Source organism: Ahaetulla prasina, chromosome 2 (assembly GCF_028640845.1).
Source record: "Ahaetulla prasina isolate Xishuangbanna chromosome 2, ASM2864084v1, whole genome shotgun sequence".
Classification (NCBI taxonomy): Eukaryota; Metazoa; Chordata; class Lepidosauria; order Squamata; family Colubridae; genus Ahaetulla; species Ahaetulla prasina.
The window spans coordinates 136522379-136536163 of record NC_080540.1 but is presented as its reverse complement, the minus strand read 5'-3'; the positions used below and the strand labels follow the sequence as shown (position 1 = coordinate 136536163).

Here is a 13785-nt window from a genome sequence, read left to right as displayed (position 1 = left end):
TCCGGGCTTTACGTGGAAGCGGAGGCGGAGCCCGGCAGTGATTAGCTCCTTCCTAGTTTCCAGCTGCGGTGAATGCGAGGGTTGCTCGGTTCGGGGACCGTCTGCCGGGCGCAGGCCCGGCCGAGGCGACTTTGCCATGCAGTCGCCTGTACAGTGGTGTATGGTGGCGCTCCTCCTTCTGGGGATCTGTAACGCTAGAAAGGGGGGCCCCAACAGGTCCCGCAACGTCCTGCTGATTGTAGGTGAGCAAACCAATCCTGGGGGGAGCCACTTCAGACCCTTCTGCGTTGGAATCCCTGGCGCGATATGCTTGCTCACTTTTGCCTTTCATTGGGAGCTGCTTTAAGAAGGTGGGATCACCTAAGCAAACTTCGCCTGGTTCTGAAGCAAGTTAAAAGTCGGGCTTGGGGAAATATTTGGATGGAAGGCAGTCGGGGAAAGTCCAGAGCTATAGGGAAGTCGAAAAAGGAGAAGGGAAAGAGGCGTGGATAAAACGTTCTAGTATTGTTGCTGTGACACCTTTGTGATTGTGTTGATAAGATAAACTCAACTGAATCTTCTTTTTTTAGAAGATGGGAAAGTCAGGGTTCCCCTCTGTGTTCTACAGGAGCTTAATATAATATAATAACAGAGTTGGAACTGATCTTGGAGGTCTTCTAGTCCAACCCCCTGCTTAAGCAGGAAACCCTACACCACTTCAGACAAGTAATATCAAGTCTTCTGGGTCACAGTCACCCCCCTCTTAGTTTGGATTGGCAGGAAGAGAGGTTCCAAATATGGATTCCATTTCCCACATATTCCCACATACAGACTGAGCTCCCTGCGGTTGGAAAATTTCTGTAGGACAGGCAAACATTCAACAGGTGCAGACATTTTGAGCTGTGGTGGGAATTCTGCCACAAATAAGAAAAATGTACATATGAACCCTAAATGACATAAAAATGGGCATTGAGCAATTTGGTTATGGTGCCAGGTCTCAGCTTATTGCTTGTGAAAGAATGAAGAACCAAATATTGTTGAAATATACAGAGACCAACTCAGGCCACTTTTGAAACGATGTCACAGAATTAACAGGACTGTGGGATGTCTGGTGTACATAATTTTGTAGTTTGTGCTGTGTGCATTTAGCTAAATTAGTGGGGCCTCTAGGTTTGCAGAACCACAACATGGCTCAGAATCCAAAATTCTCCCTTTTCAGCTGTGATTGCAGGCTTCCTGGATTGAAATGCAATCTTGTTCCTTTTTTGCTCACTGCTCACTGAGTTTTGCACACCAGTTATATTCTATTTTCACATATTTGCACTCCCCGCCTCCCAAATGGATTAGAGTTAAGGTATTCAATCAATGGTTGCCAGTTACCCCTCAAATTTTATGTATCCACACTGGAATCACAAAGATATTGCATCCATCATATCCATGGTGGGCAAAAGCTTTTTAAACATCGGATGTTAACGATGGACAAAAAAGCTCTCTGTTCAAAATAGCATCGGTTGGATAAATGACTTGAGTCTGTTGTGGAGCACAACACTTTAGAATTTCAGAGGCTGAAACCTCTTTAAGTCTTCACTCTGCCCCAGCTAAGAGAGCAGTTTTACACGCTCCAGCAACCTCCAGATGTTTTCTATCCACAAATTCAATAGATGTGCGGGTGACTATCCCAGAAGATTGTAGCAAATGTTCACAGGGAACAGGAATAGAATACAGATCTCACCCCTTGACTTGTACTCTTTCTTTCTGTGGTAGCGGACGATGGTGGTTTTGAGAGTGGTGTGTATAACAACACAGTCATAAAGACCCCAAACCTGGATGCTTTGGCCCAGAGGAGCTTGATCTTCCAGAATGCCTTCACTTCTGTCAGCAGTTGCTCCCCCAGCCGGGCCAGCCTCTTGACGGGCCTGCCTCAGGTAACACACCCCAGATGGGAGCAGAGGGCATGCCATGCCATGGTTCTGTCCTTTTCCTTGAAAATTATGATTGCCACCAAATTGTGGATCCCACATGGTTACAAATGATTTCTGTCCAACCATATAGCACCAAAATGGGATGTACGGATTGCATCAAGATGTGCACCACTTCAACTCCTTTGATAGTGTCCGGAGCCTCCCCTTGTTGCTTAACCAGGCTGGGATACGGACAGGTAAGCAGAGGAGAGCAGAATTCCTCCTTTCACTTCCTCAGATCAGCTGGAACTCGTTTGGGGCTTGGGTGAGACAGCCTGCAAGTTTAAGAAAGACTTTTGGTCTCTCTCTCTCTCTCTCCTTTGCAGCCCAATAAGAAAATGCTAGCAATGATAAATGTTATTTTAAAAAGAGATGTTGCATATGTTAATTCTGAGGCCCTTGGTTGTTGCTGTTGAAAGCAGAATAGACACTTGATTTAACTGCTCAATTAAAATCAACAGAACAATACATTACTCTTATCTAATGCTTTCTTGCCATTTTTTTTGTCAATGCTGATAAGACCATTAGAAAAGGGTTGTCTTGTGGATTGCCTCCCTCAATTATGCGTTTGCCTCATTTAGTCCAACTCCAGCAGAGAAAAATATTCTGAGAGCCAGTTTGGTCTAGTAGTTAAGGCACCAGGCCAGAAACTAGGAGACAATGAGTTCAAATTTCATGGCCACCTTTGCCATGAAAATCAACTGAGTGACTTTGGGCCAGTCATTCAGTCTCGCCCAACCCACCTCACAGAGTTGTTGTAGGGAAAATAGGAGGAGGAAGGAGTATTAAATATTTGTTGCCTTAAGTTATTTGTAAAAATAATAAAGGTGAGATACAAATAAATAAATTTCATAGCACATTATAAATTGTACCCCCTTAGTTTCTGAAGCTAGATCATCATTTTTTTTTACATACCCATCATTCTGTTAAGCTTTATGAATGAACATAAATAGTGTAGAATCCTTGCATTCCTCTTAGCCCCTGTAAATGCCAATGATATTTTGTACATGTAATGTGGGCACTATCCTAACTGACAGGTTAATATTACTATCCTTTTTTTGAGTTACTCTGGCTCCTTCTCTCTTTCAGGAATCATTGGCAAGAAGCACGTTGGGCCAGAGGCTGTGTATCCATTTGACTTTGCCTACACTGAGGAAAACAGTTCTGTCCTGCAAGTGGGCAGAAACATCACCCGAATTAAATTGCTTGTTCAGAAATTCTTCCAGAGTGTGGATGAAAAGTAAGATCTGGTACTGGAATGACCCTGGTGCATCCCTTCCTTATGTCTCCGTGGAGTATCCAGGACCAGGCCCTTCCAACCCATCTTTCATTCATATTTGGCAGACCCAGCAGAGATCCCAAGAGAATGTTTTGGGAAATAAAATGGTTCTATATATCGAGATAGAGGATCAAAATCAAGGAGAAGCCAAACTCGGGGGTTTATGGAGAAGGTGAAAATGGAACTTAGCAAAGCTAGAAGCACCCAAAGTATTGCTTTAAATAGTAGAGAGGAAGCACTGCTGCAGCATTATCAAGAGCCCTTAACTGTGTTTTTGCCCTTTTTTCCCCAACCTGTAGGCCTTTTTTCCTTTATGTGGCTTTCCATGATCCCCATCGCTGTGGTCATTCCCAGCCGCAGTATGGAGCCTTCTGTGAGAAATTTGGCAATGGGGAGCCTGGAATGGGCTGGATCCCAGATTGGAAACCTGAGCTCTACCATCCAGATGAAGTGCAGGTGAGGTGTAGGATTTTTTTCTCCACCTGGGTTCCAGCAATACCTGCAAGTGGCAATAACTCCTTCAGTACTTGTCATAATAATTCACTTTTGTTACCTAGAGGTCTTTCTTCTAGGCTTCAGCTTTATCTCCTTTTGGCCTTCAGGTCCCATATTTTGTACAAGATACCCCAGCTGCTCGTGAGGATTTGGCAGCTCAATACACAACTGTCGGGCGCATGGATCAAGGTATATGATTACTGAACCAGGTAGTTCTGCCAACAGGAGTGGGACAAAAGGCTTGGTACTTCTGAAAGGGAACAAGACTTTTAATCAATGATTAATTAATGATGATGCATTTTTGTATACTTGCGAGTCAGTCTGATTTTATTTTATGCACATAAAGGCATAAATATTACTGTAGTTTTGAGAGAGCAGGTGGTAATCATCTTCCGTTTATTAAAAAAAAAGAATAATCTCTAATTTTTAGAACTCTGTGCATTTCACTGTGTGGACTCTTAAGAGATGTTTCTATGTACTCTTTCTATCTCTTACTATTATCTAGTAGCTTTTATTTGCATCTTTTATACAAGGTAGCATATTTAATGCTGTCATTTCCTTACCATGAGGTAAGTTGGGCTGAGAGAAAATGACCAGCCCAAAGTCACTCGGCCAGCTTTCATGCCGGAGAGAGGCCTAGGACTCAACAGTCTTCCAGTTTCTAGGCCCTCACCTTCATCACTATACTGAACCGATCTTGTGGCAATATATTTTAACGATAAGGAAGCAAAACAACAATAATCCATCCATCCTTAACAAAATAATTATGTTAACTGAGTGGAACTTAATGGGAACAAGATGATCAATTATCACTGAATAATCTTTTAATACCTGCTATGTGGTGCCTGGAGAAAGAACCTGTACTACTTTCTGAGATTTGTGCGATGCACATGCTATGTCTGAACAAGGAGGAGGGTAGAAAGGAGTGTTCCTTTGAGCCTTAATGTGGGTCAAGGCTGGTTCTGGATAAGGTCACTAGTGTAACATATATATATTTAATATATTTATTGTATACTATTTCTGCAGGCCTTGGTCTTGTCCTAGAGGAGCTCCGCCATGCAGGCTTCCACAAAAGCACTCTTGTGATCTATACTTCAGACAACGGCATCCCCTTTCCCAGTGGCAGAACCAACCTGTACTGGCCGGGCACAGCAGAGCCCCTCCTAATCTCATCTCCTGAGCATCCTTCACGTTGGGGCCAAGTCAGCAGTGCCTACATCAGCCTCTTGGGTAAGAGCATCTGAGAGATGAACTGGTGGATTTGTCCCATGGGAGGAGGCTGGGATGTGCTAAAGCAAACTATAACACACTTTCCACTTTGCATTAGCCTTTTCTGAAGATCTTCTTCTTTGGGGAGAGAGGGGGAAATTATGGTTGCAGCTGACACGTCTGGCAGTTTTGTCTATGTGGATGTCCTTCTCGGCTCTTTCCCTAGTATATTTTCAAGAATATATATGCTTTATGAACCTTCCCAAACAATTCTGTTATACATAACTTATACTTATTTAATACTTATTTAAAGGATTGGAATAAATAAATGCTTTAAATGTCTTATATGCTGGCTTTCCACATAGGGTTTATTCAACAAGCTGTCATGGCAAATGTGGGAACCCATCTACTATGTGATTGGAAGTACATATGGGTGGGTGGCAGAAGGCAGCCTAGGTCACATTTCCCTTTTCTTGTTCCCTCATTCAAACAGCAAAAAAGGGAAACAAAGTGGAAGAATGGAAAACCAGTATAGTGTAAGGACTGAAGGAGGGAACCACAATGCTGAGACCAGACAGAACTGTTGTGTAAACCTTAGGCAAGTGCTTCTCAATCTCCTGAATCAGCAAGGGCCAGCCAAAAGTTTCCTGACTTAAAAAGGGAGAAAAATGTGGCTTAAGATTTAAACCCCGGGTTGAGAGAGAGAAATTTCTGTGGGCTGTGGACAAGACTTCTTTCTTGTCTGCATTAAAGCAACTTGTTTAGTTGTTGTATTAGAGAAGCTTTTGCTGTTGGGTTGAATTTACCCCTGAGTAGAGATTTACCCCTGAATATATATGATATTTGACCCGTTGGTCCCTACCTTACCTTCTTTATCGAGCCTAAATTCTATTGAGTAGATGCATGTAGAAGGTATAGAACGGAAGCTAACTGGTGTAACCTAGAAAATCTTAAAAAGCAACAGCTGGTATTTTTATAGGTCTTAGAAATACTGTTCCATACTAGATAATACCTGTGGCCAAAAGTTCATTCCGGTCTCTTCCCTCTGCATCAGATAGCAGTAGCACAGACTTATAAACCGCTTCACAGTGCTTTACAGCCCTCTCTAAGCGATTTATAGAGTCAGCATATTGCCCCCAACAATCTGGCTCCTCATTTTACCCACCTCAGAAGGACGGACGGTTGAGTCAACTTTGAGCCTGGTGAGATTCGATCTGCCAAATTGCAGTCAGCCGGCAGTCAGCAAAAGTAGCCTGCAGTACTGCATTCTAACCACTGCGCCACCGTGGCTCAGATGCAAGTTTTCTGCTTCAGCTTTCCCCTCTCTCTCTGCAGATATCACTCCCACCATTCTGGACTGGTTTTCTGTGCCATATCCCAGCTACAGTCTGTTTGGGAAGGGGACAGTGCAGCTCACCGGGAAGTCTCTGCTGCCGGCATTATCACTGGAGCCAAAATGGAGAACTGTGTTTGCCAGTCAGAGCCTGCATGAGGTGACCATGCACTATCCCATGCGAGCTGTGCAGCATGGCTCCCTGCATTTCATTCACAATCTACAGAACCGAACCTCCTTTCCCATTGATCAAGATTTCTACGTTTCACCTACGTTCCAGGACCTGCTGAACAGAACTCAGGCAGGGCAACCAACTCATTGGAATAAGACTTTGCGTAGCTACTATTATCGGGATCGCTGGGAACTGTACGATCACAGCACCGATCCTACCGAAAGCCACAATGTGGCTTCTGATCCCCGCTATGCACAAGCTCTTGAAGAGCTGCAGGGGCTGCTGTTGAAGTGGCAGTGGGAGACCAGTGACCCCTGGGTATGTGCTCCTGATGGTGTCTTGGAGGATAAGCCTGTCCCCAGGTGTTGGCCGCTCCATAATGAGCTGTGATTTTCTTTTTGCCTTCCTGTTTTGGTGGCAGTTACGAAGCCGTCTGCAGCAGGAAAAGATCTGCAACTCAAGCCGGTGCTGATGCAACAATTGCAGTTTGCAAAATTAAAATACTATGATGAAGTTGAACCTGAGGGAAGAATTGGAGTAAAATGCAAGGAGGTGTTTGCCTTCCACACAAGACTGAAGTTATGCCATATTTTTTAAACATTTGCTGCCATAAGAATGCCACAGGATGGATGACCATACTTGCCGTCCTTCCCTGTAAGAATGGATAATGGCCACACACTGTGGAAATGACGGAAAGTTGTAGTCCCGATTAAAATAACTGGAGACACCTGGTTGAAGAGGTGAGTTGATCACTTCTGTAAGTGTCCTCACCCCAATTGTGGTATCACAAAAATGTAGATGGGCTGGTCCCATATCAGTTGTTACAGATAGGGCAGGGATAGAAACTGGCCAAGTTTAAAACCAGTTGAAAGAATAGAAATGAATATTTATCTTTAGATTCTGTAGCCTGCACATTTCATCATTATTCTACCACGGAATACTGAGATGACTAGGAACAGCTTTTGGTTTGCCTGCTGGGATGGTATAGATCTGTGAAGCAATTGCTCCCAATTTAAAGCTAGTTCTCCAGAATAAGCATAATATGGCTAAAGCCTGCTTTTATACAATAAAGAAATGAAATGTTGTTTCTAACTAGCTTTTTTTGTTTGTGGTTTTATTCCTTCATTAAAACAAGGGTAGGCAGCCCATAGACTTCATCTAGCTTCTTCTCCCATCTCCATGTTATACTTATAAAGCCCTGTTAACCTAAGCGACAGTCACAAAGTCAGCTAGTGAATTAAATGCCAAAGGAGAATTTGACCCTGATCTAATACTAAGCCTACTAGCTAAATCTCTGTATTACATGTCAAGGAATAAGGCAAACATAATTAATTTTTTGGAGTTTCAGTGTGACCGAAGCATGGGCAAAGTTCTTTTAGTCCAATTTTAGATTTTAACACACTAATACAGGGGTGTCAAACTGGCAGCCCGCAGGCCAGATGCGTCATGTGCAGGCCACGCCCACCCCAGCTCCGCAAAGGCAAAAAAAATCGCGATACATCATGTGACGCAATCGAGTTTAACATCCGTGCACTTATACAATGCAGGGAATGTTAATTTGCCTAAAAATATGTTCAGTTTGCTAGTTAATGTGTTTGTTAACTTTTTAAAAACAATGCAATGGTAGTCTTCTCTCTTGTGAGAAATTCTTTTATTTTAAAAAAATGAAATGCATCCATTAGTTTCATGCTCAACATTCAATATACCGTATGCTCGTGCTTATAAGGAACTGTGTGCTCCACATGGTTCAGTCCAGTCTCCAAGCATTTCTGATTTGAGTACCAACTCCACCCAAGAGTTTAAAAATATCATTATAGCAAACCTCTGCGTATACATCCCACATAAAACAGCTTGTGGTACTCTCCATGTTTAGCCAGCATATGATTGATGTGTTGTCAGAAATTCAAAGGGATGGTGAGGGAAGATAAAATCAGTTTCAAAGAGGTTGGGTGAGGAAGGATGGAGACCATGAGAAAATAAATGGTAACTCTCTGAATGGTAAGTATGCAGCTGATAGGCTTGGAATATGTTCTATTTCCTGCCAGAACAAACAGTAGCACATTCAATTTTTCCTAGGCTCAGGTGAAACAATTGCCTTAAGTCCCATCCATTGGTCTAAAAAGGTCGGTGAGGCACTTGTTCCACCCACACTACCTTCTTCTGCTCATCAGCGACAGCCACACGGACACAGCTGTTGAGAGCATCAAGGTCACCCCAGGCATCGGGAGCAATGGTGCGATAAAGACAGGACACTGTCTCCAGCTGGGCCTCATCTTTCCGGGCACTCTCCAAAAGTTGGTCCTCGGTTGCTCCAAGGCGCTGAAGAGCTTTCCTGAAATTCAAGCCATTTAGGTATGGGAATCGGAATTTGGGAGCTTACTCACAAAGTATGTTTGTGTGGGTGCGAAGGAAAGGCTGAAGAACGATGGCCACAGGAGCAAGAATTGCCAAGATCAAGATACAGTGGTTAAACACAAAACTGTGTGCTAGATGAAATGATTTTAGGTGCACCTTTGGTGATTAAAAATAATTGGATAGCAATTCTACCAGAGAGAACTGTAAGTCATCAAAATATCATTACTTACTTGATTTTCTTAGAATTCTTCTCACCAATGGTGATGAGAATAATGATGGGATAAATGTCCATTGCTAGAAGTTCTTGCACACTCTCCAGGCCCAGATCCATCCAGGCATGCACATCCTAGAGACAGAGTGAGATGTATAAATATATGGATACTACTGAACAATATTTGCAGTGCTAACCCTAAGAGTATACGCATCCTAATCCCTCACTCGATATAATTGCATCTGTACCCAAGTAGAACATCTGTTCTTGAAGCCTCTAGTACCTTTTGCATTAACTGTTCCAGATCCTGTCGAGGAATACAAGAGCTGCCATTCAACTCTTTGTTTTCATGGGAGGATTCTGTGTTCTGAGTGTCTGCAGGGGCAGGAAGGTGGGGAAAAATGAGAGAGCATAGTTCTGAATCCAAACTAAATCTCTTTTTCTTATGTTTTGTTAGAAGTAATGTTTGGATACATGAGAGAATGAGAAAATCCAGTACCAAGAAATATTCTATGTTCTAGAACAAGACAACCATTTCAACAGGAATTGGTGAACTCAAAGGTGCTTTTTCAAAAGGCAACTGGACTATGATAGTCCAGTGGCCTTTTGAAAAATAACGTTTGAGACAAACATGACCTGGATGGCTGAGAATCTCCACAGACATGAACTCATGAAGTTTACTGTAGCCAATGCGCTGTCTTCTAGTTCAGCTAGACCAGGGGTGTCAAACTCAATGCTCACTGGCCGGATCCGGGCCATGGAGTGCTTGGATCTGGTCTGCGGGGCTGCCTTGGAAACAGCAAAGGACTGGCCTGCAGTTCCTCTACCAGCAAAACGAGACCTCGGGAGGGTCACAGGTGGCCCTCCCAAGCTCCATTTTCACTGGCAGAGGGTTGCAGGAGGCCATTATAGCCAAAAACGGAGCTTGGGAGTCCATTTTCGCTGGCAGAGTGTTTGGGCCACCATAGGCACACCCAACATGAGTGACATTGAACTGGCCGTGCCAACCCTGGCCACATCCCTTCCCACCCGGAGGGCAAACACAACCCTAATGCAGCCTTCAATGAAATCAAGTTTGACACCCCTGAGCTAGACATTTCCACTAACTTTGTCTCGAGTTCAGATGCTGAGGTTTCCAGGACTTAAGCAATATTTCCCTGCAAAATTCCACCAAACCACCTGACTCTTGTATACCTGAGGGACATTTTTCAAATTCCCTGGAAAGGCATAGCTTGTCAGCCAGGATCTTCCTCAAAAGTGCCGGCACCACAAGTACTGGACGTGGCTGCCCAGGTCTGTAATGCCTGACAAAAGTGTATGGCATCAGACTGACACAATTCCTGGGACTCACTAGAAAGGAAAGAGTAAAACAATCAGAGAAATAAATCCATTGTTTGTTTGTTTTTTATTCCTAAGTATGTTTTAAGAAAGCATATTTGAAGACATTTATTAAATTGCCCCAATTAAAGATTCTTTAGAATTACTGTCGGGAACATAAAAAGCCAGAAACATAATAGCTGCAGTGGGCCTTTGATAAGTAATCTGGTTACTACAGAAAGTAGTACAGAAATATTTTTTCTAGAAAATGGTCAAACATTTCTAGGTTGTAATCATAACTTTCAGCAACAATAAACAATATTGCGGTCGTTGAAGTTACCTTTTGGCTTGTTTGAATCTGAGAAACTACATTCCATAGTGGACCAAAGTGGATTGATCCTGTTACTTGTACTCACAATACGGACCAATTTGCGTTGAAAACTGGAATTCTACGGGCAAAAGAGAAGGTGTTATATTAAACCCAGAATGTATAGAGCTAGCCCAGGAGTTATGGCAGTAGTTAGCTGGGCAATTATAAGACCTAAGCTTGCGATCACCACCTTGGGGAAGTTGCCTTAGAACAATGTCCCCAAAGGACTTTCATGTCAATCAAGTAATTCTCACCCAGGTGCCTCCCACACATTAGTAGAAAAACAAGTCCTATGTTAGTGCAGTATACAGTATCTGGTGCTCTGGGTTGGCTTATTGTATCGTTAAGAGTTCTCTGGCCTGCAATGTTGGATTACGTTTGTGATAACATCAGTGCAAGAGATGTGGGGGATGTGAGGTTGTGCAGTATACAACTTTCTACTATGTCAGTTACTGTACAGACATAGTATACCCTGTTTTCCCCAAAATAAGACATCCCCTGATAATAAGCCCAATCGGACATTTGAGCGCATGGCAATAAGGCCAAGCGCTTATTTCAGAATTCAAAAAAATAAAAGATATGGTCTCATTTTCGGGGAAACATGGTAGTACTGTACAGTACTGAGTTCTATGGATGACAATTATTTTGTATGTGAGTGAAGTCTTTAACTCCATTTCTTTTATAGGGTTAAGTCTACATCTGTTGATTACCCCTTGGTTGGAGTGCATTGGTTCAAAGAAGTCTTTTGGATTTTTTGATAATTCTAAAATTGCTATTCCCATCTATTTCCTAGGTTGTTTGTATGAAAGGAGATTAATGTACTATGGAGTTCCTCTTCCTAATGCCCATCTTGATCCAGCTTGGTGGAAATGCATTTTTGTAATTTAGTTTGCAGTCTGAATCAACTTGCAAATTTAACTTCCTAAAGCAGAATGAAAGGTTGTCTCATTACCTTCCGGGAAACCATGTTCTTTTGGGCCAATTCTTGAATGAGGGCAATGAGTTGCTGTTGTGCCCTATATCAAAGAAATGGGGACAGAAATGTGTAAGGCAGACGAAAGCAGATAGTCACCTCTGCATTAGATAGGTAAGATTGTACTCCCTTAAGGCCTATTGAGATGATCATACTCACTGGAAGTAGTTGGGGATGGTACCAGCATCCATGTCTTTTATTGTATAAGGATTCACCTGGCAAGCACTCCACTTAGTCTGGCCTTGATATACAGTGTCAGTGACATGCAGAATGTCATGGCATTCAACTGAGAGTTCCCCAGGATCTTGTTTCTCAAGGCATAGGTTGGATCGGATATAGAAGGAATCACCAGATGTCACCAGCTTGGAGTTCAGGTCAGTCAATAGTTTCTTATAACCTAGTAAGATGAAGTTTGTTGGAAACTGTGAATCAAAATACAGCAATAGCACAGATCAAGTGGGACTGAGGATAAATATATGAGAGCACAATTACTTCCCAAACAGATCCTTTGCATTCCATATTCATGTCCAATGAGATACCAAAATCAGGGGAATACATTTTGACACGCAATCACTGTATGTCCAATTTCCAATTCACATTTAGGATTCAGGGATGGGAAACTGGAAATCCCAGGAATGTTCAGGAATTTCCAAAATCACATTATTCTGGGTTTTTTTCATAATATGTGACCAGAAAGCACTGTGCACTCTCAAAGCCGTTCAATTGTTACCAAAGCTGAGGCCCACTTAAATTGGCTCTGGTTACTCCATGCATACACTGGATCTGTCAATGGCATCTGTTGTACCAACCTGGGTGCTGGAAGCCCCAAGCAAAAAGTTTCTCAGAACTTTGTTTATTAAGACCTATCAGAAAGCCACAACCAGAATGGAACAGGACACCTTCTGGCTAGCATTGTCAGTGCTTACCCTGGGTAATACTTTTTCCCATTTTCTTGATTTCTCAACTGTTTTTTCTTAGGATTTGGAAAAACATAAATGCTAGGAAGGAATTCCTGCATGGAAACACCAAGTTGATACTCATTCATACTAATTACAATAGAACACAATCCACTCCTCCATCTCAATTATGATTAAATCTTTTATATTAACTTGAGTGGTATAGTACAGGAAAGTTTTTTCTTGTTTTCCGGTATGCAACTCTTAGAGGATACTCACAAATCTACTATTTGCCTTACTTCATTGTAGGATCCCACTAAGAGGGAGAAATACTTGATCACCAGCATTCTTGGATCATAAATTACCACTTTTGCACTTTGATGCTATCATGTACACCAGGGATAGATGACATGAGTTGTCAACAAAGCCCAATTTCTATTAACTGTATGGCTTATCATGAGGTCTAATGGAAGTCATAGCTCAGCAACCTTTAGAGAAAGAGACAGTAGCCCATCTCCAAGGCAAGCAAATATCCTTACCCTCCATGTTGTGCTTCACAGACAAGCAACAAAATCCATTCACTTTTTCCAGGACCCAAAGAGCCTCCTCAAGAGTTGCATCTTCTAGGACAGCTTTGAAACCTGGTTCCATGACTCCATAATCCACCTATACATTCAAGGAACTTGAAATGTTGATCAAAGAGACACGGTATGAGGAAGTCAAACAGTTGCAACCTAGCTCAGCTCAGAGACAGGAAAAAACTTTCCCAATATTAATGATACTTTTACAGAAATAGCAACAGCTTGACAGTGAAGGGGGGTTTATCATGGAACTGGCAGCTGAACTACATAATTTAGAGAGAAGTTTCAGTCATTTTATGGGACATAAAATGAGACATGGGACACAATTATGGGACGTGATTCACTGTTCAGTAAAATCTTATTCTGATAATTGTTCAACTACTGCCTTGAAATTAGACCAGTCTGAATGTATGAATAAATCTAAATCCTTCATAATTTGTGAACCATTATATTAATTAAATATAAATACACACCCACACATATATGTATGCTGTATATATACATACAAACACACACATCCATAATCATAGTCCATTTTGAAGATATAGCGAAAAAAACTCTTGAGAATTAACAAAGTTGATACTATATGTGTACAAAGCTACTACAGTTAATCTTTCCACCTTCTATTTTCCTCTAAACAACAACCCTGTGAGG

The 13785-nt window shown here is 42.2% G+C and overlaps 2 protein-coding genes across 7 annotated transcripts in view; one reads left to right on the top strand and one right to left on the bottom strand.

Moving 5' to 3' along the window:
• Nucleotides 1-28: 28 nt before the first annotated feature.
• Nucleotides 29-7524, top strand: SGSH (N-sulfoglucosamine sulfohydrolase). Its single transcript, XM_058170866.1, has 8 exons — nt 29-242; nt 1744-1904; nt 2032-2137; nt 3030-3180; nt 3519-3675; nt 3822-3903; nt 4741-4944; nt 6259-7524. The coding sequence occupies exons 1-8, from the start codon at nt 137-139 to the stop codon at nt 6816-6818; spliced, it is 1527 nt and encodes a 508-aa protein (XP_058026849.1). The 5' UTR covers nt 29-136; the 3' UTR covers nt 6819-7524.
• Nucleotides 7525-8050: 526 nt separating this feature from the next.
• Nucleotides 8051-13785, bottom strand: part of CARD14 (caspase recruitment domain family member 14) — a 31772-nt gene continuing 26037 nt past the window's right edge. For 3 of the 6 annotated variants that reach the window (XM_058170857.1, XM_058170858.1, XM_058170860.1), the window contains exons 14-21: nt 13090-13216; nt 11814-12051; nt 11634-11697; nt 10652-10760; nt 10189-10344; nt 9278-9369; nt 9014-9129; nt 8051-8760 (exon numbers count right to left, since the gene is read on the bottom strand). In XM_058170857.1, the coding sequence (XP_058026840.1) occupies nt 8544-8760; nt 9014-9129; nt 9278-9369; nt 10189-10344; nt 10652-10760; nt 11634-11697; nt 11814-12051; nt 13090-13216 (1119 nt within the window). In that variant the 3' untranslated portion in view covers nt 8051-8543. Of the gene's footprint in view, nt 8761-9013; nt 9130-9277; nt 9370-10188; nt 10345-10651; nt 10761-11633; nt 11698-11809; nt 12052-13089; nt 13217-13785 lie in introns of those variants that run through there. The other 3 variants (XM_058170859.1, XM_058170861.1, XM_058170862.1) reach the window with 3 other exon arrangements.

Coding starts and splice junctions, on each gene's coding strand:
- SGSH (XM_058170866.1), top strand. CDS start 137: ATGCAGTCGCCTGTACAGTGGTGTATGGTGGCGCTCCTCCTTCTGGGG. Junction 243..1,743: donor CAACGTCCTGCTGATTGTAG/GTGAGCAAACCA, acceptor TTTCTGTGGTAG/CGGACGATGGTGGTTTTGAG. Junction 3,676..3,821: donor ACCATCCAGATGAAGTGCAG/GTGAGGTGTAGG, acceptor TTTGGCCTTCAG/GTCCCATATTTTGTACAAGA.